Genomic DNA, 27,812 nt, shown 5'->3' on the forward strand with positions numbered 1-27,812 from the left:
ACATTATAAAACTTACCTTTCCCCAAAGAAGATGGTATAATTCCAGTTGAGTTTGAAGGCACAGGATCTAATATTCCTTGGTAGCTGTTATGTCTAAGATTTCTTGTTTCTTTTTTTATGTGAATTTCAGAATTTTGCTATATTCTAGTTCTTTTATTTATTCCCTTTTGTTGCCCTTGTTGTCTTATTGTTGTACTTATTGTTGTGGTGGTTGTTGAATAGGATAGAGAGAAATGGAGAGGGGAGGGGAAGACAGAGAGGGGGAGAGAAAGATAGACAACTGCACACCTGCTTCACCATTTGTGAAGCGACTCCGTGCAGATGAGGATCCGGGGGCTCAAACCGGGATCCTTATGCTGGTCCTTGTGCTCTGCGCCACCTGTGCTTAACCCTGACTCCCTATATTCTAGTTCTTGAATCTTAGAGAATTATAAACTATTCTGAATCTTGTCAAGTGGCTAACTGTTGAAAGCCTTAGAGAGTTCCTGAATCTCAAATATGTCTCTGGAACTTCAGTTCTCTCTCTCTCACTTGCTCTTTCACTCTGTGTATGTGCGTGTGCGTGTGTGTGTACGTGTGCGTAGGTTGGGAATGTTGAAGTCAGGGTTTACTGAAGATCTTTCCCTGAATCATCCCACTGTATACGAGCAAGGAAATAGAACTGAAGCAAAGCTCTTGGAGAGGAGAGATTGAGGTGCTGAAAGGCTTGGTTTAAGTGAAAAAAAAAAAAAGAAAGAAAGAAAGAAAAAAAACAGAATTCTTTTGTCAGGTTTCTCAAAAGAGTAACAGTGATGCTCACTAGCATTTCTATAATTAACAAGCTGTCAACATTTCTATTATGACCACAGAAGTCTATTACAGACCACAGAATTGTGATAAATGTTTCTTTAGGTCTGAAATGCTAGCCTTCATCTTCTTTTCAGCCTAAGGGCAATTTTTGAAACCAATTTTGTTTCAATCATTTTGGATCAGTTGTGTGGTAATTTTGGAAGTGCAGATGCTCTAGGCCCACCTATTGAAATAAAGATTTTTAAATGGAAACACAGAGAGGAGTCTGCTTAAGCCCCAGTGGGGACCAGCTGCAACGCTCTAGCAGGGAATTATATAGGCAGACAGTGGGAGTGGATTCAGAAAAAAAAAGGGGGGGACAGAGAAATGTGTGTATATTTCCTTAAATAGCATATTTTCTCCTTTAGTTTTTCAAACTATGGAATTTTAATCCCCCTTTGTACTGTTTTGTGTTTTGTATATCACTACTTTATCATCCCTTGGTTTTGATGCCACAGAATGTATCATTATAGTTATTAAAATTGGGGATGAATTGATTTTTAAATGCTTAATATCTCAATTTTACCCTTCATTTAATTAAGTTTCCTCCCAACCCCTTCTGTCTTCTTTCTGTTTTTAACTTGCCTTTTAACTTTATAGTGTCGTTTTTTCTTTTAAGTTTGTGGTTTTTACTTAGATCTGATTTATAAAACTCACTTCTGTCTTGAGTATAATGCTTAGTTTAGCCTCCCTTCTGATAACTTATATATTTTTCCATCTATTCATCCTAGATTTAAAAGATATTAAAATGTTTAATCCATCCTGACTTATTTTGGGCTTTCATAAACAGGCTCCCACTTCAAACCATTTTCTAATTTTTCCTTCATTATTTATCTATTGGTACAGTCTTTCACACAGATCTTAAATGCCACTTTTATCAAATGTTGGGTTCCTCTAAATACATAGGTATTCTCTGTGAATCTTCTATTCTTATATTCATTGATATTGCTGTTTATTCCCATGGCTTCATTACTGTAATCTACACATTTTAATATTTGATAGGGAAGTTCTTCTTTAACATTTTTAGGCAAATTATTTGAATATTTGAATGATTTCTTTTAGATTAAACTTAAGGTCAGTTTTGTTGAGTTTCACTTCCACCACCTACCTCAAAGAGTTTAGGGGAAGCTTTCATGTAATTGCATTTTATAAATAAGTTATAAGAAGTTACATCTTTATAGTTAAATGTTTCCACTCAAGTACTTGGAACAGTTTTCATTCAGATGTTCTTTTTTATTCTCCATTAGAGTCTTAATTTTTTTTTAATGTAGGGAAAGCAAGCAGAGAACTGAAAAAGCATCATGTTTGAGGCTATTATAAAGGTCCTATATTGTTAAGTCCTACACAACTTCATAGGTTTTGAAGACATCATTGTGTTAATAAATCTTAATTATCACAGTACGATAATTAAGATTTGCTATTGTTTGAAATGAATGAGGACATTTATCTGTTTAGTAACCCATTGATAGATACAGATAATTGGAAGAGCAAGATGGATAGAAAATGAGGTTAGAGCTTAAAGAATTGTCTAAGGTGGGAATGTGACAGTTGGTCTCTCTTTTCCTTCTGTACAACAGTGATAGTACCCAGACTAATGCCTAAGAAATAATCTTTAATAAAAATGAGTGCTTAATACTGGGAAGATATAGTTATTTCAAAGTAGAATGTGTACTTATTCTGGTCTTAGAAGTTATGTTAGTGCATTCAACAATTAGTAAGGAGTCCAAGGGATTTAATAATATAATGAAGACATGATTCTTCATTATGTAGGGGAAAAAAAGTTTCCAGGAGAAACAAAATATGTACAAGAAATCATGGAACAAATAGGATACAAACTAAAGCATGACATGATCAGTTGAGACCAAACAAAGAAAATCAACTTTGGTGCTTAAAAAATCGATAAAACGGCTGGCCTAGTAATATAAAACTTCATCAACTGTACTTTCTCTCTCTTTTTTTTTTACACATTTAAATTTTTTAATTTAAATTAAAGGAAGAATAGAAAGAGAATTTAGAGGGTGTTGGAGTCCTGGTGTATGATGATGGAAATGGACCTAAGTTGGGAGTGAGAGTGCTTTGCAGATACCTATCACAGGGAGATGAAAAATTGTGCCCATGCATCAACAACATTGCAAAACATTAAGCCCTCAATAAAACAATTTAAAAAAAAAAAAGGACTCTGGGCTCGGAAGGTGGCACAGTGGATAAAACATTGGATTCTCAAGCATAAGGGCCTGAGTTTGATCATTAGCGTCGTATATGCCAAGAGTGATGATGCTCTGGCTTTCTCATTAGTAAATAAGTAAAACAAATCTTTAAAAAAATACTGTGGGTACAGGAAATAGAAACCCAACTTCAAACGATCTTGAAAGAAAATAGGCTAATCATTTATTTATACAACTTGAGAGTCTAGGGATAGCTGACTCTTTTATATCTTACATCTGCTTTAGCTTATTTTGCTTCAATATAGGTCAGGTTTCCCCACATGGTGAGAAATATAATTATCAGCTGCTCCAGGCTTACATGATTTCTGGAGTTCACTAACTGACACTGAAATTTTTCTTCTACCATTCTATACATACTGCTATAAGGAAAAATCAGTCCCACTGTTGGAGTACTGTGATTGGCTAGGCCATTCTGGTCTGGCCACATGCCCTCTCCTGACATTACAGCTTTAAGTGATTGATAGTACTATTGATTCCTATTAGGAAAGGGGAGCACTGTTGCCTGGGAAGAGAGCCTTGAATACCTTGGCATTTATTTCTCTGTAACTAATCTCATTTTCCTTTTGAGTTTCCACCTTCCTAGATAATAGAGATACCTTAGTAATTGCCAGTTAAAACTTTTTTTTTTCATATAACCAGTCTTTTTCAATATACTAAATCATTTAGATTTCCTATGCTGCTCTATAATGATACATCTTTTCTGTACTAGTGATTTAATAATGATTGATAAGGTTGTGGGCTAAGAGGGGTACAATTCCCACCACCAGAATTCTGTATCCCATACCCTCCACTGGAAGGTTCCCTATTCTTTATCCCTCTGGGACTATGGCCCAAAGATCTTTATGGGGTGTAGAGGTGGGAGGTCTGGCTTCTGTAATTTCTTCTCCAATAGACATGGGCATTGACAGCTTGATCCATCCCCCAGCCTGTTTATATATAATGATATTTCTTATGTGTGGGGGATACGCAAATGTGATTCAATAGAGGAGTATAGGGGCTTTACATAAATTGTTGTTCTTTAGTTAGTTATTTTTTATTATTGATGAATGGATGTTTTTATGGAACTGGTTGGCCCAATATGAACTTTTGGAGCATTGTGCAGATACTTTTTGCTAGAATATGTATTTCTAGATATCTACCTGAAGGGGTTAAAACACCATATACTTTGTCCTTTACACATATCTGTCTTCATTAAAATATTTTATTTTTATTGCCACCAGAGTGATTGATCACAGGGACTCAGTGCTGGCACTATGAATCCACTGCTCCTGGTGGCCATTTTTCTTCTTTTTCCTTTCTATTTTATTTGATAGGACAGAGAGAAATAGAGAAGGAAGGGTGAAAGAGAGGGAGAGAGAAAGACAAACACCTGCAGATCTACTTCACAACTCATGAAGTATCCCCCCTGCAGGTGGAGAGCAGGGACTTGAACCTGGATAATCTGCACTCTCATTTATGGTGGAGACTGGAATTAAACCTGAGACCTTGGAGCCTCAAGCATGAAAGCCATTTTGCATAACCATTATACTATCTCCCTGGTCCCAAAATGGTGTTTTTGTTTGTTTATTTTTTCTTAACAGTCCTTTCTTCATCTTTGTAATTCTAATGTTTAGCATACTTTGTAACTAATTTTTACACATAGTGCCCTAAACTTCAGAGAAAGTGCCACAGACAGAGAAGGGTAGTGGTAATAATCTATCTAGTACTTTTGGGGAAGTTGGGACTTGAACCCTGAAAAATGTCTTTTTTTTCTCATAAATTCTTTAAAAAAATGTTTATTAAAATATTTATTTTCGGGGCCAAGTGGTGGCGCACCTGGTTGAGCACACATGTTACAAAGCACAAGAACCCAGGTTTGAGCCCCTGGTCCTCACCTGCAGGGGTAAAGAACAAACACCTCATCACAGACCCCTGCAAGCGTCAACCCGGCTTTGACCTAGCACGTTATGATTGGGCCCTCCTCAATCGCTATCGAACAGGCCATGGCCGGTGCACCGCTATGTTCCATCGCTGGGGAGCCAGAGACGACCCGAACTGCCCCTGCGGCTCCAGACAGACTATGACCCACATAGTCAACGACTGCCACCTCTCCAGATTCAAAGGAGGTCTCGAAACTTTACATCAGGCTCAACCTGACGCTATTGACTGGCTACGGAAGAAGGGCAAACGCTAGAAGAAGAACCTGCAGGGGGAAAGTTTCATGAATAGTGAAGCAGGGATGCAGGTGTCTGTCTCTCTCCCTCACTATCTCCCCCTTCCCTCTCAATTTCTGGCTGTCTCTATCCAATAAATAAAGCTAATAAAAATAAAATAATAAAATATTTATTTACTATTTTTATTCTATTGGAGAGAGAGAGAGAGAGAAGTTGAAAGAGAAGGTAGAGGAGAAAGAGACATAGCTGCAGCACTGCTTTACTCATGAAATTTCCCTCCTGCGGGTGGGGGCCTGGGAGCATGAATCTAGGTCCTCTCAATGGGAAAGTTTCTTCTTTTTGACCCATTGAAGATCTAAATATTCAGGGGCAGGCAATGGTGTACCCTGCAGAGAAAACTTCATACCATGTGCAAGGGCTTGGGTTCATGTCAAGTGTTCCTGCAAGTACCAGGTGTGCTCTACAAGTTGTACCACCACCTTCCCCTGAATGTTTAGACCTTGGTTGGGCTAAGGAGGAGGTTGAGAGGAACAACTTGAACACAAAGTCATTTGGGCATAAATAAATGTAATGTCTTGAGTCAGCAATGGAATTGACTTCCTTAAAGTGGGGAGATTTTGTTATGAAATAAATTTGAAGTCAAGTGTAGAAGCATTTAATTTGAAACAGGAAAATATTTTGAAGTAGATGAGTAACATATAATATGTGTAAGAAATCACACACACACACACAAATATATTGTGGGGGGCTGATGGTAGTGCAGCGGGTTAAGCGCACATAACGTGAAGGGCAAGGACTGGCATAAAGATCCCCGGTTCAAGCCCCCTGCTCCCCACCTGCGGGGGAGTCGATTCACAAGCCATGAAGCAGGTCTGCAGGTGCCTGTCTTTCTCTCCCCCTGTCTTGTCTTCCCCTCCTCTCTTTATTTCTTCTGTCCTATCAACAATAGCAGCAGCAATAACAACAAGGGCAACAAAGTGGAAAGATGGCCTCCAGGAGGCTATCTGTACTTACTTCGTAGTACAGGAACCTAACCCTAGCGATAATCCTGAAGGCTAAATAAATAAATATCTTACTGTTATAGGATGAAATAAGTACATTAGAGGATGAATCAAAGGAGGAAAGTTATATCAGTCTGTTACAGTAATTCATATGTGATATGAGATAGCCATTTTTGAACACTTCACATTCATTTATTTATTCAGTCAAATATCTGTTGAGTTGCTAGCATGTACCATGCACTTTACTAGGTGCTGGAAGTACAATGGTAAGCAGAAAAGGAATGCAAGAGTGAAATAATAATGTGTCATAAAGGATAGAATAACAGAAAATAAGTGAAAATTAAATTTAAATTATATAAAATTTTAGAAGTATAGCAGGTCCTCAAACAACACTTTTTAGTTCAATGCTATTTCATTTTAATATTGATAGGTTAAAAAAACTCAGATCCTGACTGGGGGCATTGTCTGTGTGGAGTTTGCACAGTCTCTCATGTCTGGTTTTTCTCTGGGTACTCCAGCTTCCTCCCACAGTCCAAAAATGTGCACATTAGGTTAATTCGACTGTTTTAATTGCTCCAGTTTGTGTGTATATGTGAATGTGCCCTGTGATGAAGGACATCCTATCTAGGATTTGTTCCCACCTTGTGCTCTAAGCCACTGGGACAGGCTTCTGCCACCTGAGACCCTGTGGAATTAGTGACTTGGAAAATGAATGAATGGATTCAAATTATTGATTAATATTGGAAATGTTTTGGTTCTTTAGTTGGAATTTTGATGTTTCTGTAACTAGAAACACTATGTGGGAAATTAACTTTTTCTATATCAATTAGTTTATGATAAAATTGGTTTCATTTTGCTAAAAAGTGGTAGTTTCTAAGAACTGATTATCACAGTTAAGTGATGATTTGCTATAGGTATATTTAATGGAAACAGAATTTCATCTGACTAGAATTGGGACTGGAAATAGCTCACCCAGTAGAATTTTCCACCTCGTGAACAAAGCCCTGAATCTAAGTGCTAGCACCAAAGGGCACTGCATGGGGGAATCCTGGCATCATGGGAAGTTCCATGGATGGTGGAGTTGTGCTGTGGTGTCTTGTTGTCTATCTAAAATAAAAAGAATGAGGAGCAGGGAGATGACTCATTCAGTAAAGTGTTTACCAAGTAAGAGGACCCAGATTTGGATCTGGTACCACATGGGAATATAATAAAAAGGAGAGGCTGCATAAATGGTGGAGCAGTACTATAGTGTCTCTCTCTCTCTGTCCCCCTCTCTCACCTTTTACCTAGGAAAAAGAAGGAGGAGGAGAAAGAGGAGGAAGATGGGATCAGTGATATTGTACATGTATGATGTCCTTCTACTGAAAACAAAAACAAAGAAACTAAGAATCAAACATATATGACCAGTAAAATAATGGATGGGTTAGATTATTAAATGGTGTCTCTGAGAGCTACAAGAACTAACAAGACTTTGCCTTTTGCATTTGTCTCTTATGATTTGCACATATGTAAAAAGAAACCTACTAACACTGGAATTGTTATCAAGAAAGAACAATTGAGTTGTTAAAGAATCACCTATGTTTTATCAATTTGCCAATCAAGGATGTGACAACACTATAAACCTAATTTGACTAGGAACATCAACAGCATTAACCCCAAAACAGAGGGGCAAATGTGGAAATAAAAAGGAGGGGTTATTTCAAAAGGAAGGGAGTTTTTGTTTTATATGTTAACGACACATATTTTAAAACCCTGGATTTTTAAACCTCCCCCACCCCATCAAAATTATCTCTGGGACTCAATGCTTGCATGACTCCACCATTCCTGGTGGCTTTCTTTTTTCATTCTTAATAAAATATGAGAGAAAGAAGGGAAGAGATAACTATTGTTCCATTGCTCACAAACCTTCCCCTTGCATATAGGGACTGGCTTGAACCCTAGACATTGTGCATAGTAATTGGCCACCACCTTAATTGCCCTTCATCTAAATATATTTACATTAGCAATTCACATTGCTTCACTTCCTCCTTCTCCTCTTCTTCTCTTTTTTTTCTTATAAGGACTGTCCCCCCCCAAAAAAAAAAACTTATTCATCAGATATTTTAATTAAGAATTCCCATAAATCAGAGCCATTACAATTTCAGACATTCTGGTATAAAGTGTCCATTAATAGCTACACATGATGGATGAAAAAGTCACTGAGTTTTTTTAGGACTGTTCTTAGAACGAGGTGGCATTTATTTCCTTGCAGTTACTGGTGAGTTGGATATCAAACCATTAGGACAAGGTACTGCTTTAAACTATTCACTGTAGATGCCAAGGTGCTTGTGTCTTTTTTTTTTTGGGGGGGGGGAGAACAAAGGGAATGGAGACTGTTCTCATGGAGTATAATGGACAAGATCTTTTACATTATAGTTGAAGTAATGTAGAATTATACCATGTTAAAAACCATGAAGTATAATTACATAAACTTTGAGAGTTTATAACAGGCATTGCTAAGATTGTGATTTTTAAGTTGAGATTTGAAGAACAAATAGGAAGTTATTAAATGGAGGATAGAGCATTCCAGGCTGAGGGGTCAGCGAGTACAATGTTCTTGTGATGGAAAAGAGCCTGTAAAGAACATAAGTCTGTCTATAAAGCTGAATTGCAGAGAAAAAAAATAGAATTGTACAATATGAAGACACAGAGATAGGGGCAGGACCATGAAGGGCTTTGTAAAGTATGATATAAAATTGTCCTTCATTCTTAGAAAAATAGACAGCAGGCACTGAGATGTTTTAAGGTATAGATGTGTGTGTGTGGGGGGATATTTATATTTAATAACCACTCTGTTACAGACTGGTTGGAGAGTGAGTGGAAAGAGGGCAATAGCAGATATGCTGCAAAACTAGTTTGGAAGCCATATATAATGATCTAAGTGAGAGAATGGAGGTAACTAAGATGGCAACAACTGAGATGGAGAGAGAGATGAGTGGATTTGAAGATATTTGAAAAAGACTAAATTGACAGGACTTACAATCGAAGCATGATGGATAATGCCTCAGTTTCAGGTGTGTACAGATGGATCCCGGTTCCATCTGTGAAAATAAAGACGAAGAAAAAGGGCCATGCCTTAATGAGGAAATACCATGGGGTTTTGGACTTAATCATGTAAGCCATTATATCAGTGAAGCTGAAACTGAGAAGATAAGTATTGTGGAAAGTTATTATTTTGACTTCCCAATATTAAATAACTTATAGTAATTAGTTTAAAATCCACTTCTTACATTTGGAGACTTTCCTACTTTAACAGTTTGGGAGGATAAGAAGAAATGAATCTAGGTTTCTCTAATCAAATGTACTCAACCAACAGTTTGAATTGGGAGTGAGTTACACAAAGCAGTATGCCCTAGAAGTATTCTCTGTGTCAGTGGTGGCAGTCAAAGTAAAACCAGGTTTGCAGGGTAGTTGTAGTTGTGGTGGAAACAAGCAGTTTGTGCTGGTGGTAATGGCACGAGTTGCAGTCCTTTAAGTACTTGACTGTGGTGGTAACATTTTATCCACCAGTAATGTAATATGAGTTTGATATGTAGCTTCTGAGCCTTACTTAGCTATATTGGGGGTGGTTATGATGTTGTACTTTGAATAAGTGTTAGTTTTACTGAGATTAGGCACAATCAATTTCTGTTCTTTGTCATTAAAGACATGTATTGATACCAGAAGTCTGAACTAGAAATACATATTTGGGAGTTGGGTGGTAGCACAGAGGGCTAAGCACATGTGGCACGAAGTGCAAGGACTGGTGTAAATATCGGGGTTCAAGCCCCTGGATCCCCACCTGCAGGGGAATAACTTCACAGGTGGTGAAGCAGGTCTGCAGTGTCTGTCTTTTTCTCTCCCTCTCTGTCTTCCCCTCCTCTCTCCACTTCTCTCTGTTCTAACAACAATATTAACTACAACAATAAAAAAACAATAAGGGCAACAAAGGGGAAAATAAATAAAATACATATTTGTGAGTGATTTGAATGATGCTTGTATGAGAAGTTGTGGACTGGTCTAAGATTATTCAAAGATACATTACAGAATGATAAAAGAGCTAGAACTGAGCCCAAGAAATTTATATTTAATGGTTGAGTAGAAGAGGGTGGGTCTGAAGGAATAACTAAATTAGTAGAGATAAGAGATGAATCAGGCAAGTAATTTACCTTAGATACAAAAATATTAGAATTAATGATTGCATCAAGGAAATTGAAGTTTAAGTTAGAAACATGCTCAAAGTCTTAATTTAATAAATGTCAGAACCAGAAGTAGAATCCATTTCTGTCTGAGAACTAGGATTGATTATAGAGTTAAATGGACACACAACACACACACACACACTCTCTCTCTCTCTCTCTCTCTCTCAAAAAAAAAAAAAAGTGAGGAAGGAAGAAAGAAACAAAGAATGTAAGGAATGAGAAAGGAATCAGTAGCTCCAGACAGCACAACAGGAGTTTAGGATTTACAAGCATGAGGTCCCAAGTTTAACCCCCAGGACAACATATGCCAGAATGCTGCTCTGACCTTTTCCCACTCCCACAATCTACAATCTATTTTTGTAAAATTAATGAAACATATCTTTAAAAAAATTAATAATACATTAGGGGCCGGCCGGTGGAGCACCTGGTTGAACACACATACTACCATGCACAAGGACCCAGGTTCTAGCCCTAGTTCTCCACCTGCAGGACCACAGGTGTCTTTCTCTCTCCCTCTTTATCTTCCTATCTCCCTTATCTTTCAGTTTCTGTCTTGTTAGATATAAATAATAAATAAATAAGTAAATAAAACAAGAAAAGAGAGGATAAAAAAAAAGAAAACAACCCCAGAAAAATGGCCATGAGGAGTGGTATATTTGTAGTGCTGGCATTGAGCCCCAGCAATAACCATGGTGGCAATAAAACCAACAACAACAAAAAAAGCCATAAACACAACTTTGTTAATAATTACTGATGGGAGATGAAGAAAGTCACCAATCATATTGTTATGACATCAACTTTTCATAATTTGCATTTATTGAGAATTACTGTGCCACTGGAAAAGTCATATTAGAGAGGTGAGGATTTTTAGATTTAGGTTATATTGAACGTCGGTTGACAGAAAAGCGCACACACACATATATTTGGATAATTGTCAGATATTAGGAAAGGACTGGAAATATAGATTTGGGAATTTAGAGTTGGTAACTGAAGTCATTATGAAAGAATAATCTAAAGAGAAAAGTGGAGAATGGTACATTGAGACAAAACAAGCAAGCAAACAAACAACTTTGATAAGAGCCCAGAGTTGGGTAGTGAGGGTGATAAGAAAAGGAGAAATTATAAATAAAGAAGCAGGCAGGAGAGGTGGGAGAACTTCAAGAGAAGTAGTACCTTATTGTAGACATATTGTAGAAAATTGGGGGTGTAATTATAGAAGTTAGAAAAAAATGGAAATGAAAGTCAATCAGATTGAGAAAAGGGTACTAGATAGGGAATGAAATATTGATTATTTGAAGAAGTAAATGTGATAGAGATAGTAATTGAGTTGGAAAAGACACTGAGGAAAGGAATGGAAAGGAATTGTAGGAGACATGCTTTCTGTTAGATTGTTTAGCAGTAAAAGGAATACAGTGAAATTAGAATGGGCATAGGATTTCTTAAAGTTTTTTTTTATTCTAATTTGCATATATAGAGTCAGAGGGAGGGGGTTCTAGTAACAGACACAGAGATAGTTGTCTTAGGGAGTCCATTCCCAGAAGATAATTTCTTAGGATATATGTTTATCTGAATCAGTGTTCTATAATCTTTCAAGCAAGAGCTGTATTTAATTTGGGGGGGGGATTTACAACATTTAATTTGAGAGAATTTACACTGCATTTCATTTGGAGAATTTATTATTTAACACTCTCCTGTAGACAAAATGTCATCATTGTTACTCTTTTTCCACAAGATTTTGTTTTTAATTTCTTTATTGGGGAATTAATGTTTTACATTCGACAGTAAATATAATAGTTTGTATGTACATAACATTATCCAGTTTTCCATATAACAATACAACACACACTAGGTCCCCTGTCATCCTTTTTGGACCTTTTCTTCCCTATCCCCCACCCCCCACCCCAGAGTCTTTTACTTTGGTGCAATACGGCAATTCCAGTTCAGGTTGCACAAGAGATTTCTGATACTGATGAATGGCACTAGTATAGGTAGAAATCTAGCATATGTTTGTGAGTAACTAAGACATGCACAGATGTAAATTTAAATACAAATAATTTCTAGGTTGAAGTAAGATGATATTTCCAAGTTTCTACAATATTTCATGGAAAATTTAATGTTAGGTTGAGGTGCATCAACTCTCTTGACCCATTAAAATTACTTTACATAAAAAGTAGTACAACGAAGACAAATTACCTTTATTCTTCATATTCATTCTTTCAAGTCTTCCTAAATAAACGTTTGTAAAATATTGTAAACTAATCTAAAGACAAAGTTGCTAAATTTCTTTATTATCCAGCGTACATTGGTTTTGATGTCCCCCTATACTAATAAACACAATTTTGCATCACATAACAATAATTGGTTTATATACATCTAATCCGAGGTACTTAACCAAGAAAAACCTTCTGAAAGTCTTTTAATTTTAGAAATCTGTGAAACAACGAAGGTTTATGATGAACAGTTCTGTAGATCATTTAGGACTAATTACACCTTTCTTCCCCCTCCCTCCCTCCCTCCCTTCCTTTCTTCTTTCTTTTCTTTCCTTCCTTCCCTCTTCCTTCCTTCCTTCCTTCCTTCCTTCCTTCCTTCCTTTCTTTCTTTCTTTTCTTTCTTTCTTTCTCTTTCTAAAGATATTTTAATGACTCACAGGAGAAAGACCAGAGCACTGTTCAGCTCTAGTTTGTGGTGGGGCTGGGAAACTATATACATTTTCATCAGAACTGTACTAATAATATAATAACTTACTTGTTAAGATAATTTTTTCTCTACTCTTTATTTCACTTTGGCCATGCAAAAGTAATTTGGCATGAACATAAACTATCTAAAGGCAGCATTTTGGACAGAATTTTAATGTGCACCTTATTTGAAACAAATGTCTCAAAATAATTTGATTGAAAATACATTTTAACAGGCTTACTTTTTAAAGATTTTTTGAAAAAATGCTGAATGTTAATTGATGCTAGTGTTTTTACTGTCATGAGGAAATGTCAATTTTATCACTGGACTTCATATATTTTAAAGCTGTCATGTTATCAAAAGAATGAATAGTTAAATTAATTCAAAAATTAAATTAAAAAGTTAAATTAATTTAAAAAAAAACTGGCTGACAAGATAGTTCACCAGGGAGGGTAGCCTGTATTGGCAGATCACAACCAAGCTCCAGTTCAGCACCCACTTCACTGTGACATCACTTTTGGTGCTGTGGTGCCTTTCCTTCTCTCCCTCTCTTCCTGTGTCTCTGTCTCCTTCCGTTTGAAAATATCTCCCTAAAAGTTGGGAAAGTCCCGGCGACAAGGAAAAAATATTTAATATATTGGACTTGAAACAACGAGAGAGCACAGGACAGGTGCCATGCCCCTTTTCAGGGTTCTCCCGGACTCCAGCGTCCATGTCTGGGGTTGTTAGGCGCCGAGCGCCGGAAGGAAGGAGCGACTGCTGGGATGCTGGTCTCGCGCGCAACTTAGTCTCGCGGGGAGCTCGCGCTCGCTCTCGCTCTCGCTCTCGCTCTGGGGCGCGTTCTTTCAGGCGGAGACGCGGCTCCTCCCTTCGGTGCGGTACTCTGAGGTCGCGTCCACGCTGAGTGGAGAGTGGAGGCGGGGACCCGGGGTAGGAAGGGCGAGGACTGGCCAGGACGTTCGGGTCATAGAGGGGCTGTCGCGGTGGGCGAGAGAGGGTGCCGTGTGTGGTGGTGGGGTCCCTGGGCTGGCGGTAGTGCTGCACTGAGGGGCGGGGCGGCCGGGCCGACGGAATGCGCTGGAGGCTTCCCAGTGCCGCGTGTGGCTTCCTCTACGGTCCGCCGTCGAAACCGTGGGCGCCGCCCGGGGTTGGGAGCGTTCGCGGCCGAGACTGGCGTGAGGGGCGGCGGGGAGTTGTGAGTCTCAGGCGCCAGAGAGTTGACGGTCTCGAAACGCGCGCGGAGGAGTGGGGGGGGGGGGCTGTGTTCCTCGACTCAAGGCTCACGGGCGACATGAACCCCCCGCCTCGGGCGTATTGGTAACAGGACTTCGACTTGGAAATGCTCTGCCCACTTTTTTTTTTTTTTTTTTTTTTTTGCGACGGTGGGAGGACTCGGAGTCCTACCTGTGGGCGGGACCTCGCTGACGGTGAAGAACTTTTCTTTAGGATTCTTCTTCTGGGGGAAGGAGGCAGTCAGATGTAGTAGGTTGCTTCCGAGGGCACATCGGTTGGTTTTGAGAAACTCGGGTGCCTGTGGCTTCCAAAAGTTTCGGAGACTTGCCGCGGCCCCTGGCGCCTGCGGTGGTGAAGCGCCCCCAACCCTCCACCCCCGGTTTCGCTTGTGTGAAGCTCCCCGCTCGCCCCTTCCCGGACTTCGCTCTCACCCACATTTTTTTTTTACCCTGTGAGGAACGCTGTGCCCCCAAATAAAAAGGTGGTTGCTGAAATTAAGCTTGTTTGGCGCAGAACTCAGAAAATCTTTTGTAAATGCGTCTCTCTCTCTCTCTCTCTGTCTCTCTGTTTTCAGTAGTTTTCAAGATGAATGACAACCTTTTTGTCAGTTTGGACAGACTTCTGTTAGAATTTGGTAAGTATAAAATAAGAGCGAATAGATAAAACTTATCTCTGTTACCGTCAAACATTTCTTACAGTGAAATGACGCCAAAGTAATTATTCTTTTAGTTTTCCAGTATGAGCAAGATAAAAGTTCTAAAGAGGATATGATTCAGCGGATTAATAGTAAGTATTTTTTCATCATTAGAAATATTGTAGTTTTATTTTTTTTATGTCACGTAAGATAATATGCAATTCTTGTGTTCCGAGCGACATAGTTTGCATTATGCCTTTGTGTCATGTCAGTTGTAGTGATTAATAATGGAAGTATTTACTCTAAGCACAGTTTTTCAGTAAATTTCTGTATTTGGTATTTAGTTATTTAGTGTTGAAGAACATTACTTTAATCAGAAATGACGAAGTACAGTTAATATGTTAACTTTTCATATAAAAATATATCAAGCTTTTGAGTGATGTTTAGAATCTTTGAAGTGAGGAGCTGGATATGTTTTCAGGAAATTTTTGAAAAATAATGTTATGAATCAAATGACACTACAAATGATATAGTTACAGTTTTTTTTTTTTTTAAAGATACAACAAAAGCTGTCAAAAGAAAATAGAACCACTCTGTAGCCCTAAAGACAAGGGCTTGGTTACCTTTTCTGCATCAAGAAAGGCTATTGAAGATTTACTTATTTTATGTTCACTTATTAGTAACAAACAAGTGGGCTGAACCTGTACTTACTAATTAACATGGAATTAATAAATAAAAATTTACATGCAATTAATGAATATAAATTTTACAAAACTTAAGTTAGTATTATATGTGAGTAGATTTTACATGAATTCATAGCATTGTAACATGCCATTGATCTTTTATATCATTTAATTGAGCCTTTATTTGTTGAAGGATAGGGGCCTTTTATTTCTCATCATCACACAATCCAGGAATACAACTGGCTCTGTGATTCTTATTCTGTCATTTTTAGTATAGATTCCTTTCCATAGCAACCTTCTTTTCCAATTCATTCTTTGGCTCTCTAATCTTAGGTAAGCAATTTTTTTCCCTATAATGTTTATTTATTTTGAATTTATAGTTTCTACTTTAAGAAAGTTAATATTTTCTTTTTCCAGAATGCTTTGAAGATATTAAAGCAAACAAAACGGAGATTTGTAAGATACATAAAACTATAAATACAACAGATGAGGAAATTAGTCATTGCTGTAAACATAGTAAGGAGATCAAAGACAGCTGTAGTAAGTGAGTATTTGAAAGAAATGAGTGTCCAGTAATTGTCACTAGTCTTCTAATCAAATTTATTTCTGACTTTTAAATTAAAGACACTGTTGATTTAAAGTAATATTTTGTTTGCAAAAAGGTAAATCCAGTCTTGAATTGCCTTCTTACATGCCATTGTAAAAAGGATCAGGGGATCAAAAGGAAAATAGAACTGCTATAGAATCCCTCTAATTTAGATCCAATTAGTCTGAAGACAGATTTTAGTAATCTAGATGTGATATAAATTTCTATTAGATGAGTAATTTCCATCTTAAAATTTTTTAAAATACTTTTTAATTAATTTATTATTGGATAGAGATAGAAATTGAGAGGGGTGGGGGAGGGGGAGATAGGGAGAGAGACAGACATCTGCAGCCCTGCTTCACCATTCATGAAGCCTTCCCCTTGCAGATGGGGACCAGGGGCTTGAACCTGGGTCCTTGTGCACTGCAGTGTGTGCGTTTAACTAGGTGCGCCACCGCATGGCCCCCATCTTAAAAATTTTAAGATAGAGGATCTGTAATTATAGTAGCTTTTCAAAATGCAATATTAAAAATATTCATTACATTAAGAATTCTTAAAAAAAGAATTCTTTCAGCACAGCTTCAGGTTGTGGGTTCTTGTGAAATAAGATATAAACATTTGAAATGTGAATGGAATTGTGTAATACAAATATTATAAAGTAAAATGTATTAGCTTCCTCTGTTTTAATGTTATGTGGCTTGTTTATTAGCTACTGTACTTTAGTTATGTATTTTAAAAACTTTTATTGAGAAATTTAGTAAAGCCTCCTTACTTTTTTTACATTGGTTTTAAGATTTTCATAAAAACAACACACACATAGAATAACAGTTCAGGGGCAAGTGTAGATAGCATAATGGCTATGCAAAGAGACTCTCATGCCTGAGGCTCCAGAGTCCCAGGTTCAATCCCCTGCACCACCATAAGCCAGAGCTGAGTAGTGCTCTGGTGGTAAAAAAAAAAAAAAAAAAAAAGAATAACAATTTGGTTAAAAAAAAAGTTTCTCCATGCCTGCAGTCTTCACCTGCACTCTGTCCTCCATATAGGTAATCTCTCTTGAGAGTTGTACCCTTTCAGACTTCTTTCAATAAATATGAAGCATAGTTATTACATTTACATATTCATTTCTTTTTTGTAATTTTTTAAAAATTATCTTTATTTATTGGATAGAGACAGCCAGAAATCAAAGAGACACCTGCAGCCCTGCTTCACCACTTACAAAGCTTCCCCCTGCAGGTGGGGACAGGGGCCTTGAACCCGGGTCCTTGCACACTGTAGCATGTGCACTCAGCCAGGTGCGCCACCACCCGGCCCCTACACATTCATTTCTGTACCTTCCCATTTTTTCCCAAAATGGAGTCATATCATACTTCAGTTTTTTTTTTTTTGAAAAAAATGATATTTTTAATTTTATTTTTTATCTTTTTATTTATTTATTGCATAGAGACAGAAATTGAGAGGAAAGGGGACAGAGACAGAGACATCTGCAGCCCTACTTCATCACTTGTGAAGCATCCCCATGTAGGTGGGGACCGGGGGGGGGCTTGAACCCAGGTTCTTGTACATTGTAGCATGCACTCAGTCAGGTGCACCACTACCTGGCCCCTGTTTTAAACTTTTTAAAAAATCTTATTTATTAGAGACAGCCAGAAATTGAGAGGGTAGGTGGAGGGTAGAGAGGAAGAGAGAGAGACACCTCCAGTACTGCTTCACACTACAAAGCTTTCCCCCTGCAAGGGGTGGGGGGTGGGAGACTTGAACCCAGGTCCTTGAGCTTTTTTTTTTCCTGTTCTTGACCTTTGTAACATGTGTGCTTAACTAAGTGCACCACCACCCAGTTCCTGTTTTAAAAGTTTTTAAATAGTGTAAATACTATTATGCATGTAGTGATCATGTATGGCTTTTTGACTTCTCTGAAATATATATATATATATATATATATTTAAAATATTTATTTCCCCTTTTGTTGCCATTGTTGTTTTTTTATTGTTCTAGTTAAAATTGTTGTTGTTATTGATGTTGTCATTGTTGGATAGGACGGAGAGAGAGAGGAGGGGAAGACAGAGAGGGGGAGAGAAAGACACCTGCAGACCTGTCTCACTGCTTGTGAAGCGACTCCCCTACAGGTGGGGAGCCGGGGGCTCGAACCAGGATCCTTAAGCCGGTCCTTGCGCTTTGTGCCACATGTGCTTAACCTGCTGTGCTACCACCGGACTCCCTGAAATATATGTTTTTGTGCTGATGTGTCCTGGGTTATTTAACTATTCTCTAATAGTGGACATTTAAGTTACTTCCAGCCTTTTCTTATTAAAAGCAACATATGCAGGTATACTTCTGCTTTTTAAACCTGTTACTGTAAAATTTACTGCAAGAAGGGAAATTGTTAGTCACATTATGTACATTTATACATTTGATAGGTAAGGACAAATTACTCTCCAAAGAGTATACTAATTTTGATCCCCATCAATAGTATATGGAAATTTTAATTTCCTCACACTTATGCTAACACTGGAATGTTCAGTTTACGTCTTTTAGACAGTCTTAAATAAAAAGATACATTGCAACCCAGGAAGAATCTGTTGGGAGTGGTGGAATCATACAGGTGTAAAGCCATTCTTAACATTTCAATTTTGAATTAGGTTTTATTGTAGTAGCTTGCTTACCAGTGATTACCCTCTAATAATGGCAATGGGTGCTGGAAATGTAGTGAGTTTTGTAAGGATCTGTTATGTCCTTAATGTACTTATACTTTATATAAGTTAAATTTTTGCTAGTTTCCAAAGTCAGCTAATAAACTTTGTTGATTTTGATATTATAAATGCCCTTAGTTTATGATTTAAGCATACTGGTTAAGACATTTAAATGCCAAAAATGAATTCCTGAAAATACCTGAGGAAACTGTAGGTGAATGTAAAGACATTTCTTAAAAGTATGTCAACAAAGCAGCAGGAACATAGGAAACAATGAATAAATATGACTGTATACAAATTAAGTAGAATACCTGCTACCTGCAAGCAACATAAAAGGAAAAAAGAAGGGGTCATAAAATGGCAGTTTTTAAAGTACTTGTGGAAATTAATAAGGAATACAAACAACCCCATTAAACAAGCAAAAAGCACAAGGTGTATGAGGGCCTGGGTTTGATCGCTGGCACCAACAGCCAGAACTGCATGCTGCTCTAGTTAAGAAATAAAACAATAGATAAAGCCCAAAATAGAATGCCTTGCTGGAAAAATGAGCTAAGAAGGTGAACAAGCAAATATAAAAATTAAATTATATTAAACTAATGAACAAATGCTTAATCTTACTACAATAAAATACATTTACATTAAAACTAGTAGCAAGGGCTAGGTGATGGTGTACTTGGTAGAGTCCACATTGTCATTGTTAAGGACCCAAATTGAAGCCCTCGGTTCCCACCTGTAGGGACCGCATTTCATGAAAAGAAACTTTATGAGCAGTGGAACATAACTACAGGTGTCTCTCCTCTCTTCCTCTCTCAACCTTTTACTGTCTCTCACCCTCTGTCCAATTAGGGGGAAAAAAAGCCATTGGTAGCAGTGGAGTTATATAGGCACGGAGCTCCATTGACAATCCTGGTGGCAATAAATAAAAACTGTAAAAATTAAGTTACAATTGGGGGCCAGGGGGTAGTGCAGAGGGTGTTAGTGCACATGGTGCAAAGTGCAAGGACCAGCATAAGGATCTTGGTTCGAGCACCCACTCCCCACCTGCAGGGGGGGTCGCTTCACAAGTGGTGAAGCAGATCTGCAAGGTGTCTGTCCTCTCCCTCTCTCTGTCTTCCCCTCCTCTCTTGATTTCTCTCTGTCCTATCCAACAACAACAAGGGCAACAAAAATGGGGGGAAAAAAAACGGCCTCCAGGAGCAGTGGATTCGTAGTGCAGGCATCAAGTCCCAGGGATAACCTTGGAGGCAAAAAATAAAAAATAAAATAAGTTGCAATTATGATTTTTGCCTTAAAATTCTTTTGTATATGTTTATTTTTTTAACATTTTAAATAATTTGAAAGAAAGATGTAGGAGCACCACTCATTTCTCATATTTAGAGGTGCCAGGGACTGAGCTTGGCACCTCTGTGGACTCAGGCTTACAAGTCTGAGATGCCACTGCTTCACTGTCTCCCAGGTCCCATGTTTTGCAGACATTTAGAGGAAGATAACACCCAATATTGGCCATGAAATGAAAAAAAAAAACAATTTTCATATCCATGATAGGAAAGTATATTGGTATAACCCTTTTGGATGGTATGTCAATTATATTTTTTAGAAAACTTAAAACATAGTGTAACTTTTGGTTAAATAATTTCATTTCTGAGAATGTAAGAAAATATTTTAGTCATTCTCTCAAAGATGTAATGTATAATAACATGCTTATTTCAGCTTTTATTTTCATTACTGGGGCTTTACCACTCCAGACTCATTTTCTTAATATATATATATATATGTATATATATATATATATATATGCTAAGAAACCACCTTTTTCTAAGCATGCCTCTTCCAATCTTAGCTAACGAAAACACAGAACACAAGTATATATATATATATATATATATGAGAGAGAGAGACCTGCAGCACTGCTTCACCAAGTGTGAAGTTTTCCCCTTGCAGGTGGGGACCAGGGGCTTAAACCTAAGTTTTTGTGCACTGTAATATGAGTGCTTAACCAGGTGTGCCACCACCTGGCCCCAGTTTTTTTTTTTTAGCATTTGATGGTTGCTTTATTATTTTTTTAAATATTTTATTTATTTGTGAGAAAGATAGGAGGAGAGAGAAAGAACCAGACATCATTCTGGCACACATGCTGCTGGGGATTGAACTCCGGACCTCATTATTGAGAGTCAAAAGCTTTACCACTGTGCCACCTCCCGGACCACTGCTTTATTTTTATTAAATCATATTTATTGATAGAGTTAATGGTTGACAGTGCAGTCATTGACACATGAGTACAATTTCTCATCTCCCTGTTTTCCGTAGAACACTCATCCACAGCCTAGGTCCTCTTCCATCATTGTGCACCAAGGTTATCTTCAGCTCTTCCCTTTCTCCTTCTCCAGAGTCCTTTTCTTTGATGCAGTACAGCATGTCCAGGCCTCCTTATACCTATTGATTAACTCTCATCTATACAAGAGATTGATATTCTCTTTTTGGCTTATCTCCCTTAACATGATGTCTTTAAGTTCTATTCAATATGACTCAAAGGAGATGACTTTTATCATTATTAGCAGCTGAGCAGTATTTGTGTATATATACCACATTTTCTTAGCCACTAAACATTTTCTTGTCATTAAACAGTTGGGCTGCTTCCAGGTTTTGACTACTGCAAATTGTGCTGCTATGAACATAGGTGAATTTAGATCTCTTCTGAGAGGTGCTTTTGTTTCCTTTGGGCAGATCCCCAGCACTCTATGCTGGGTCATACAGCAGGCTCATTCCTAGTGTTTTGAGTAGTTTTCCTGTATAGTTTGCTGTGCTTCCAAAGAGGATCTTGTGTATTTTTGTAATATATATCTGAAAAATTAAAATAATTAGAAAATAGAGCTAGAAGAGATAGTTAACAATACTTAGAATGGAAGTGTCCATGGTGCATGCTAATATTAGGTTTTCCACATTGGTAGTGGTTTTATAGTTATGTAGTAAGACAAAAATATACAAGGTGAATAGACACCTTATTCAACTGCCTGCTTTTATGTTTCATTTTGACTTAGTTTATTTTTTCCTGGCTTAGGAATTTTCTAAGTTTCAAAGTAAAGACAAGCCTGAGTGATTCCTTATCCTAGTTTTTAAATTATTTAACCAAAAATAAAATGTTTTCTTTAACTTTAAATAGTTACTCATTTTTATTATCTGGTAATTTATTATTTAGAGATACTAATTATCCTTTTTCCCATAGCTGGAAACCAACCTGTGATGTTTTTCATAAACATGAAGACTATATGAAGGACCAGTTTACTGTTTATCAAGAAACTGTTGAAAAAGACAAGTACAGTATATGCATATGTATATATTTAAGCTCATCATTTATATAAGTCAGTATTAGTAGTACATACTTTGTTAGAGTGTTAATTGAAAAATGTAGAAATTTTGTACATTGAGGGAGTTTTTTTTGTTTTTTTATTTTTTTCACAAATACAGTGTTTTCATAAATACAGACTCTGGATTCCCTTGGAGGTCTACATATTTGTTATGAAGCTCTAAGGAGTCCTTAATATGTTTAGATAAGTTGTTGGCTAGTAGCTGTTTGTAGCAATTATTGTGCATCAATAGGTAGTTTTTATTACTAAATTGTAAGTAAACATCTGAGGTAATACTTGTAGAATTATCTTGTGAAAGATTGAAATATTGGTTAACAGTGTTTTATGTTAACTTTTTTTTAATATTTATTCCCTTTTGTTGCTCTTGTTGTTATTGATGTCATTGTTGTTGGATAGGACAGAGAGACATGGAGGAGGGAAGATAGAGAGGGAGAGAGAAAGATAGACAACTGCAGACCTGCTTCACCACTTGTGAAGCGAGTCCCCTGTAGGTGGGGAGCCAGGGGCTCGAACCGGGATCCTTACACTGGTCCTTGTGCTTTGTGCCACCTGCGCTTAACCTACTGCACTACTGCTTGACTCCCAACTTCTGTTTTTTTTTTGTTGTTGTTGTTGTTGTTTTTTAAGAGTGCTTATTTAGTGGGCTGTTAGAATCTGCTAACAAGTGTGATTTTATTATATGTACATCACATGACCTAGAGGACTAGATGTAATTAGTAATCTACTGAAACTAGTAAGAGAATTTGTAGAGGAACAGGAGATTGTTTTAGGCTCAGCTCCTCTAGTTCAGTAAAGGCAACAGACCTTAGTAATACAAGTTAGTTTTAGACCTACTGATCAGCAGTGTAAGGCTGCTATCTTTATTTTTCTTCTTAGTATATAAAAAGTTCTTTACTGTTCTTTTCTCATTTGCTTAGGTGAGGTAGTCATTACAGAATCTTAAATTCTATGTAGCATGGCTTAATATGGAAAATTTGAGGCAAATAAGGACTGTATGTTTAGTAAAAATTCTATGAATATTACTCCTGAAAACTAAGTATTTGATAAGAATTGGACCAATACCTGTACTATAAACAAATAATCCCCTAATAAAATAATATTAAAAGAAAAATTTATAAAGGAGATCCAAGGATATGCTTTTTATAATGAGTCTGCACTAGGTTCAGTTTTGTGCATTGTTTCAATATTGGCTGTAGAGATCAGCATACTTTTAGATCTTGTGGGCTATGCTATGCCACACTACTGAACTCTTATGTAAGACCGACTTGCTGTTGTGGTACAAGAAAAGTTTTAGATATTTATGACTGTTTCAGTAAACCTTCACTTAATAAGAAAGAGAAGTTGAGGGGGTCCATTGGTAGCACCGTGGGTTATGCTCACATGGTGCAAAACTCAAGGACCAGCATAAGGATCCTGGTTCAAGCCCCCCCTTGCAGAGGGGGTCACTTCACAAGCTGTGATGCAGGTCTGCAGGTATCTATCTTTCTCTCCCCCTCTCTGTCCTCCCCTCCCCTCTTGATTTCTCTGTGTCCTATCAAACAAGAACAGCAATGGCAACAATATCAATAACAACAAAAACAACAAGGGCAACAAAATGGGAAAAATGGCCTCCAGGAGCAGTGGATTTGTAGTGTAGGCACCGAGACACAGAAGTAACCCTGAAGGGAAAAAAAAAAAAAGAAATAGAATTTGAATTTTATATAATTTTAGTATATCACGAAATAGTTTTGTGATTTTTAAAAATCATTTAAACATGTACAAAACTATTCTTAGTTCTGGCCATACAAAACAGGTGACACATTGGATTTACCCATTAGGCGTGATAACTTAGCTTTGTTGTAAATCAAGCAAAGCTCAAATAAGAAGGAAGGATTATATTCCACTACAACAGTTAACCATTTTACTCAAGTCTTGTATTCACCTTTACCTGAGTTTGACTGGAAGGGTTCCTTCAAGTTGTTGGATTTTTTTTTTTATAGCATAGTTGGGAAGAAAACACTAGTTATTTAAATACAGAATGTTAACACATAGAGTATAATAATGTAAAACATTATTATAATAATGTAATAATTTTAGATTAGAAAGTTGAAGGAGATTGGCTGCTGAGTGGAGGTGTACCCAGTTAAGCACATATATTACCATGTACAAGGACCCAGGTTTGAGCCCCAGCTCCCCACCTGCCGGGGGATGTTTCATAAGCAGTAAAAGAGGTCTGCAGGTGATTAATAATCATAATTACAGAGGTAGCTTGAACTAGGGAGAGTAGAGACTCAACTCAGAATTCGAGTAGATTCAAGAACTATTTGGTTATATCACTGGGAGGGTAGGACACATAAGTTTGGTGGTAGTGCGATTGTTAACCACTATTAAATTACTAAAAAAAAAAGTGGGGGGGAAGTATCTGATTAAAGAATCAGGTTTTGTAGTGTTAACTGTTGAAATGAAAACTAAAAAGGAAGAAGATACCACTGAGTTTGACAAATTGGACCACTGGTGTCTTTGGGAGGCAGTTTCATTAAAATGATGGGAGTTGGGACAGCAAAATAACTCACTTGGATAGTGTGCTTCTTTACCATGTGCATTTGAGCCTGGCTGCCACCAGATTGAAGGAAATTTTGGTGCTGCAGTCTCTTTCACCCTCTTCTCCACCTTTACATCTCTATCCAAAAAATATAAATGGTGGGGAGTGGAAGTTGAATTGAAGAGTGTTTGAAAGTAAATAACTGGTAGTAAAGAAAAAGGGTAGCATTAAAATGTGATGAAATCTAATACAGTATTTAGGGAAGCAAGTGTACATATATATATTTTACTTTATTCTTAATTTGGAAGATATTTACTTTATGAGAGAAAGAGACAGGTAAAGAGAGACCAGAACATTGCTCTGGCATATGTGGGGTTAGGGATTAACCCCAGGGTCTTATGCATACAATTCCTGTATTCTATCTACTGAACTACTCCCTGATTACAAATTTGGTAGACTTTAATAAGTGTTATTTAGAAAATTTTAAAACACACTTTTGAGGGGCTGGATGGTGGTTGGCGCAGCTGGATGAGTGTACATGTTTTAATGTGCAAGGACCTGGGTTCAAGCCCCAATCCCCACCTGCAGGGGGAAAGCTTTGCAAGTGGTGAAGCAGTGTTGCAGGTGTCTCTCTGTCTCTCTCCCTCTCTATCACCCCCCTTCCCTCTTGATTTCTGGCTATCTATCAAATAAATAAAGATTTTAAAAAATTTATAAAAAAAATAAAGGGGACAGGTTGTTGCACACCTGGTTGAGTGCACACATTATAGTGTGCAAGGACCCAGGTTCAAAGCCCTGTTCCTCACTTGTATGGAGAAAGCTTCATGACTTGTATAGTGTTGCAGGTATCTCTCTCTGTCTCTCTCCCTTTTATCTTCCCCTCCCCTCTCAACTTCTGTCTCTATCCAGTAAGTAAATAACTACAGATTTAAAAGTTTAAAAAATAAAACATACTTTTGAGTATAGGGGAGATAACATAATGGTTATGCAAATGACTTTCATGCCTGAGACTCTGAAGTCCCAGATTCAGTGCCCCATATCACCATAAGTCAGAGCTGTGCATTGCTCTGGTAAAAAATATACTTACATATTTTTTATATTGAAATTTCTTTTAATTTTAACAGAAATATGTACCAGGGTTATGTGTGTCAGTATAAAGATGTTTTGAAACAATACAAGCTAAAGTACTCAGAAGCACCAATTTCACATGAATATTATGAGAAGAAAAGAGAACATGAAGAAATTGAAAACAGAGTGTTGGCATGTACTGAACAATTAAAAACGAATGAAGCTATTTTTATGGAGTTTTTAGGTATTAAGATCTTTGTTATATGTTATATTAGTAATGATGTTTTTGCAATTAATAGAATATAATAAGTCAGTTTAAAATATGGATTTATTTTTCAGTTCCTGCACCTTTTTCATCACTTACTGAATGGACATTACATGTGTATCCACAATAGTACTTTTACTTAGAATTTTAATTAGTTAAGTATAATCTATGCACTGTGTTACTGTGTTTTCCTAGTGCAAATCACATGGATTTGCTTTTTGTTTAATTCAAAAAAATTAGTGGCTGTATTAAAGACTTTCTGGGATTTGTTTTGATATGTATGCATTTGACCAGAAGTAAGCAATATTGAGAAAAAGTGGTATATGTATCTGGATTTTAGTGGCATATATTAGCAACCACACCCATGAACAAATATTCTTTTTCATTGAAACAGTCATATAGTTGAAACTGTCATAATATATATCAGTGTATTTGTTAAAATGGAAGATAGTAAGGATGTATGTCACAATTATTTATTCACCTGTTAACATTTATTTTGTGTCAGGCAGTATTTAGAAAAGATAAGAGATTTCTTCCCACTATCTGAAAGTAGAATGTTCCTGTTTACGTGATTTGGTAGGTGTTTTTAGGGCTGGAAATTTCTAGCATTAATAGGGAAAAGTTTGAGCTTTCACCACTCATTTGAACATACCAAATCAGAACAAATGTAGAACATTCTTTTTTCTTTCTTTTTTTAATAACAAGGGAAAAAAAAGCCTTTTTTCTTACAAGGAATTCATAGTTAGGCATGTAAACAAATCATTCTACTGGCATTGTGTTAGGTGTTTTATTTTATATATTAATTTTTTTACTTGTTTGCTTTATACAAGTAATTGGTGTAAGTCTCATCTATTTTTCAAGGTGATATCCCTTGATGATGAACTTGGAATTTTAATCCTTTTCCTAAGTCTACCTTATTCTTGTATTCTCTGTTACTTCTTTCTGCTTCATCCTAAATCACCCCTTTAACTTTCTTGCCTTTCCCTTTCTCCGTCTTTGGGCTTTGGCCTGCTCTGTTCTTAGTTGTTCATTTGCTGTTCATCTGTATTTTGACTTCTCGATGAGGAGGTGTTGAGGTTGGTAGAGGCAGAAGGTACAGCAGAAAGGATGGGGAACTGAGTGGAATGAAATGTAAAACTGTAGAAACAAGATGTGATGGATATAAGAAGAACAGAAAAATAGGATTTAAATGTCTATTAAAATTCAAATAGGTACTTTGTTACAAATATAGAAGTTTAACATTTATCCAAAATGTGTGTTCTAGTATATAAACTGTATATACTTTTTTTTTGTTTTTTTATTTAAGAAAGGATTAGTGAACAAAAACATAAGGTAGGAGGGGTACAACTCCACACAATTCCCACCACCCAATCCCCATAACCCACCCCCTCCCATGTTAGCTTTCCCATTCTCTAGCCCTCTGGGAGCATGGACCCAGGGTCGTTGAGGGTTGCAGAAGGTAGAAGGTCTGGCTTCTGTAATTGCTTCCCCACTGAACATGGGTGTTGACTGGTCGGTCCATACTCCCAGTCTGCCTCTCTCTTTGCCTAGTAAGGTGTGTCTCTGGGGAAGCTGAGCTCCAGGACATATTGGTGGGGTCTTCAATCCAGGGAAGCCTGGCCAGCATCCTGATGGCATCTGGAACCTGGTGATTGAAAAGAGAGTTA

General features: G+C 37.2%; 1 protein-coding gene across 1 annotated transcript in view; it reads left to right on the top strand.

Annotated features, from left to right (window-relative positions):
• Positions 1–13,915: 13,915 nt before the first annotated feature.
• Positions 13,916–27,812, top strand: part of C16H14orf39 (chromosome 16 C14orf39 homolog) — a 47,798-nt gene continuing 33,901 nt past the window's right edge. The window contains exons 1-7 of the mRNA XM_060174894.1: positions 13,916–14,033; positions 14,914–14,970; positions 15,066–15,122; positions 16,071–16,197; positions 22,150–22,239; positions 25,937–26,124; positions 26,220–26,262. Of these exons, the coding sequence (XP_060030877.1) occupies positions 14,922–14,970; positions 15,066–15,122; positions 16,071–16,197; positions 22,150–22,239; positions 25,937–26,124; positions 26,220–26,262 (554 nt within the window). The 5' untranslated portion in view covers positions 13,916–14,033; positions 14,914–14,921. The remainder of the gene's footprint in view (positions 14,034–14,913; positions 14,971–15,065; positions 15,123–16,070; positions 16,198–22,149; positions 22,240–25,936; positions 26,125–26,219; positions 26,263–27,812) is intronic.

This window comes from Erinaceus europaeus, chromosome 16, assembly GCF_950295315.1.
Source record: "Erinaceus europaeus chromosome 16, mEriEur2.1, whole genome shotgun sequence".
NCBI classification, from domain to species: Eukaryota; Metazoa; Chordata; class Mammalia; order Eulipotyphla; family Erinaceidae; genus Erinaceus; species Erinaceus europaeus.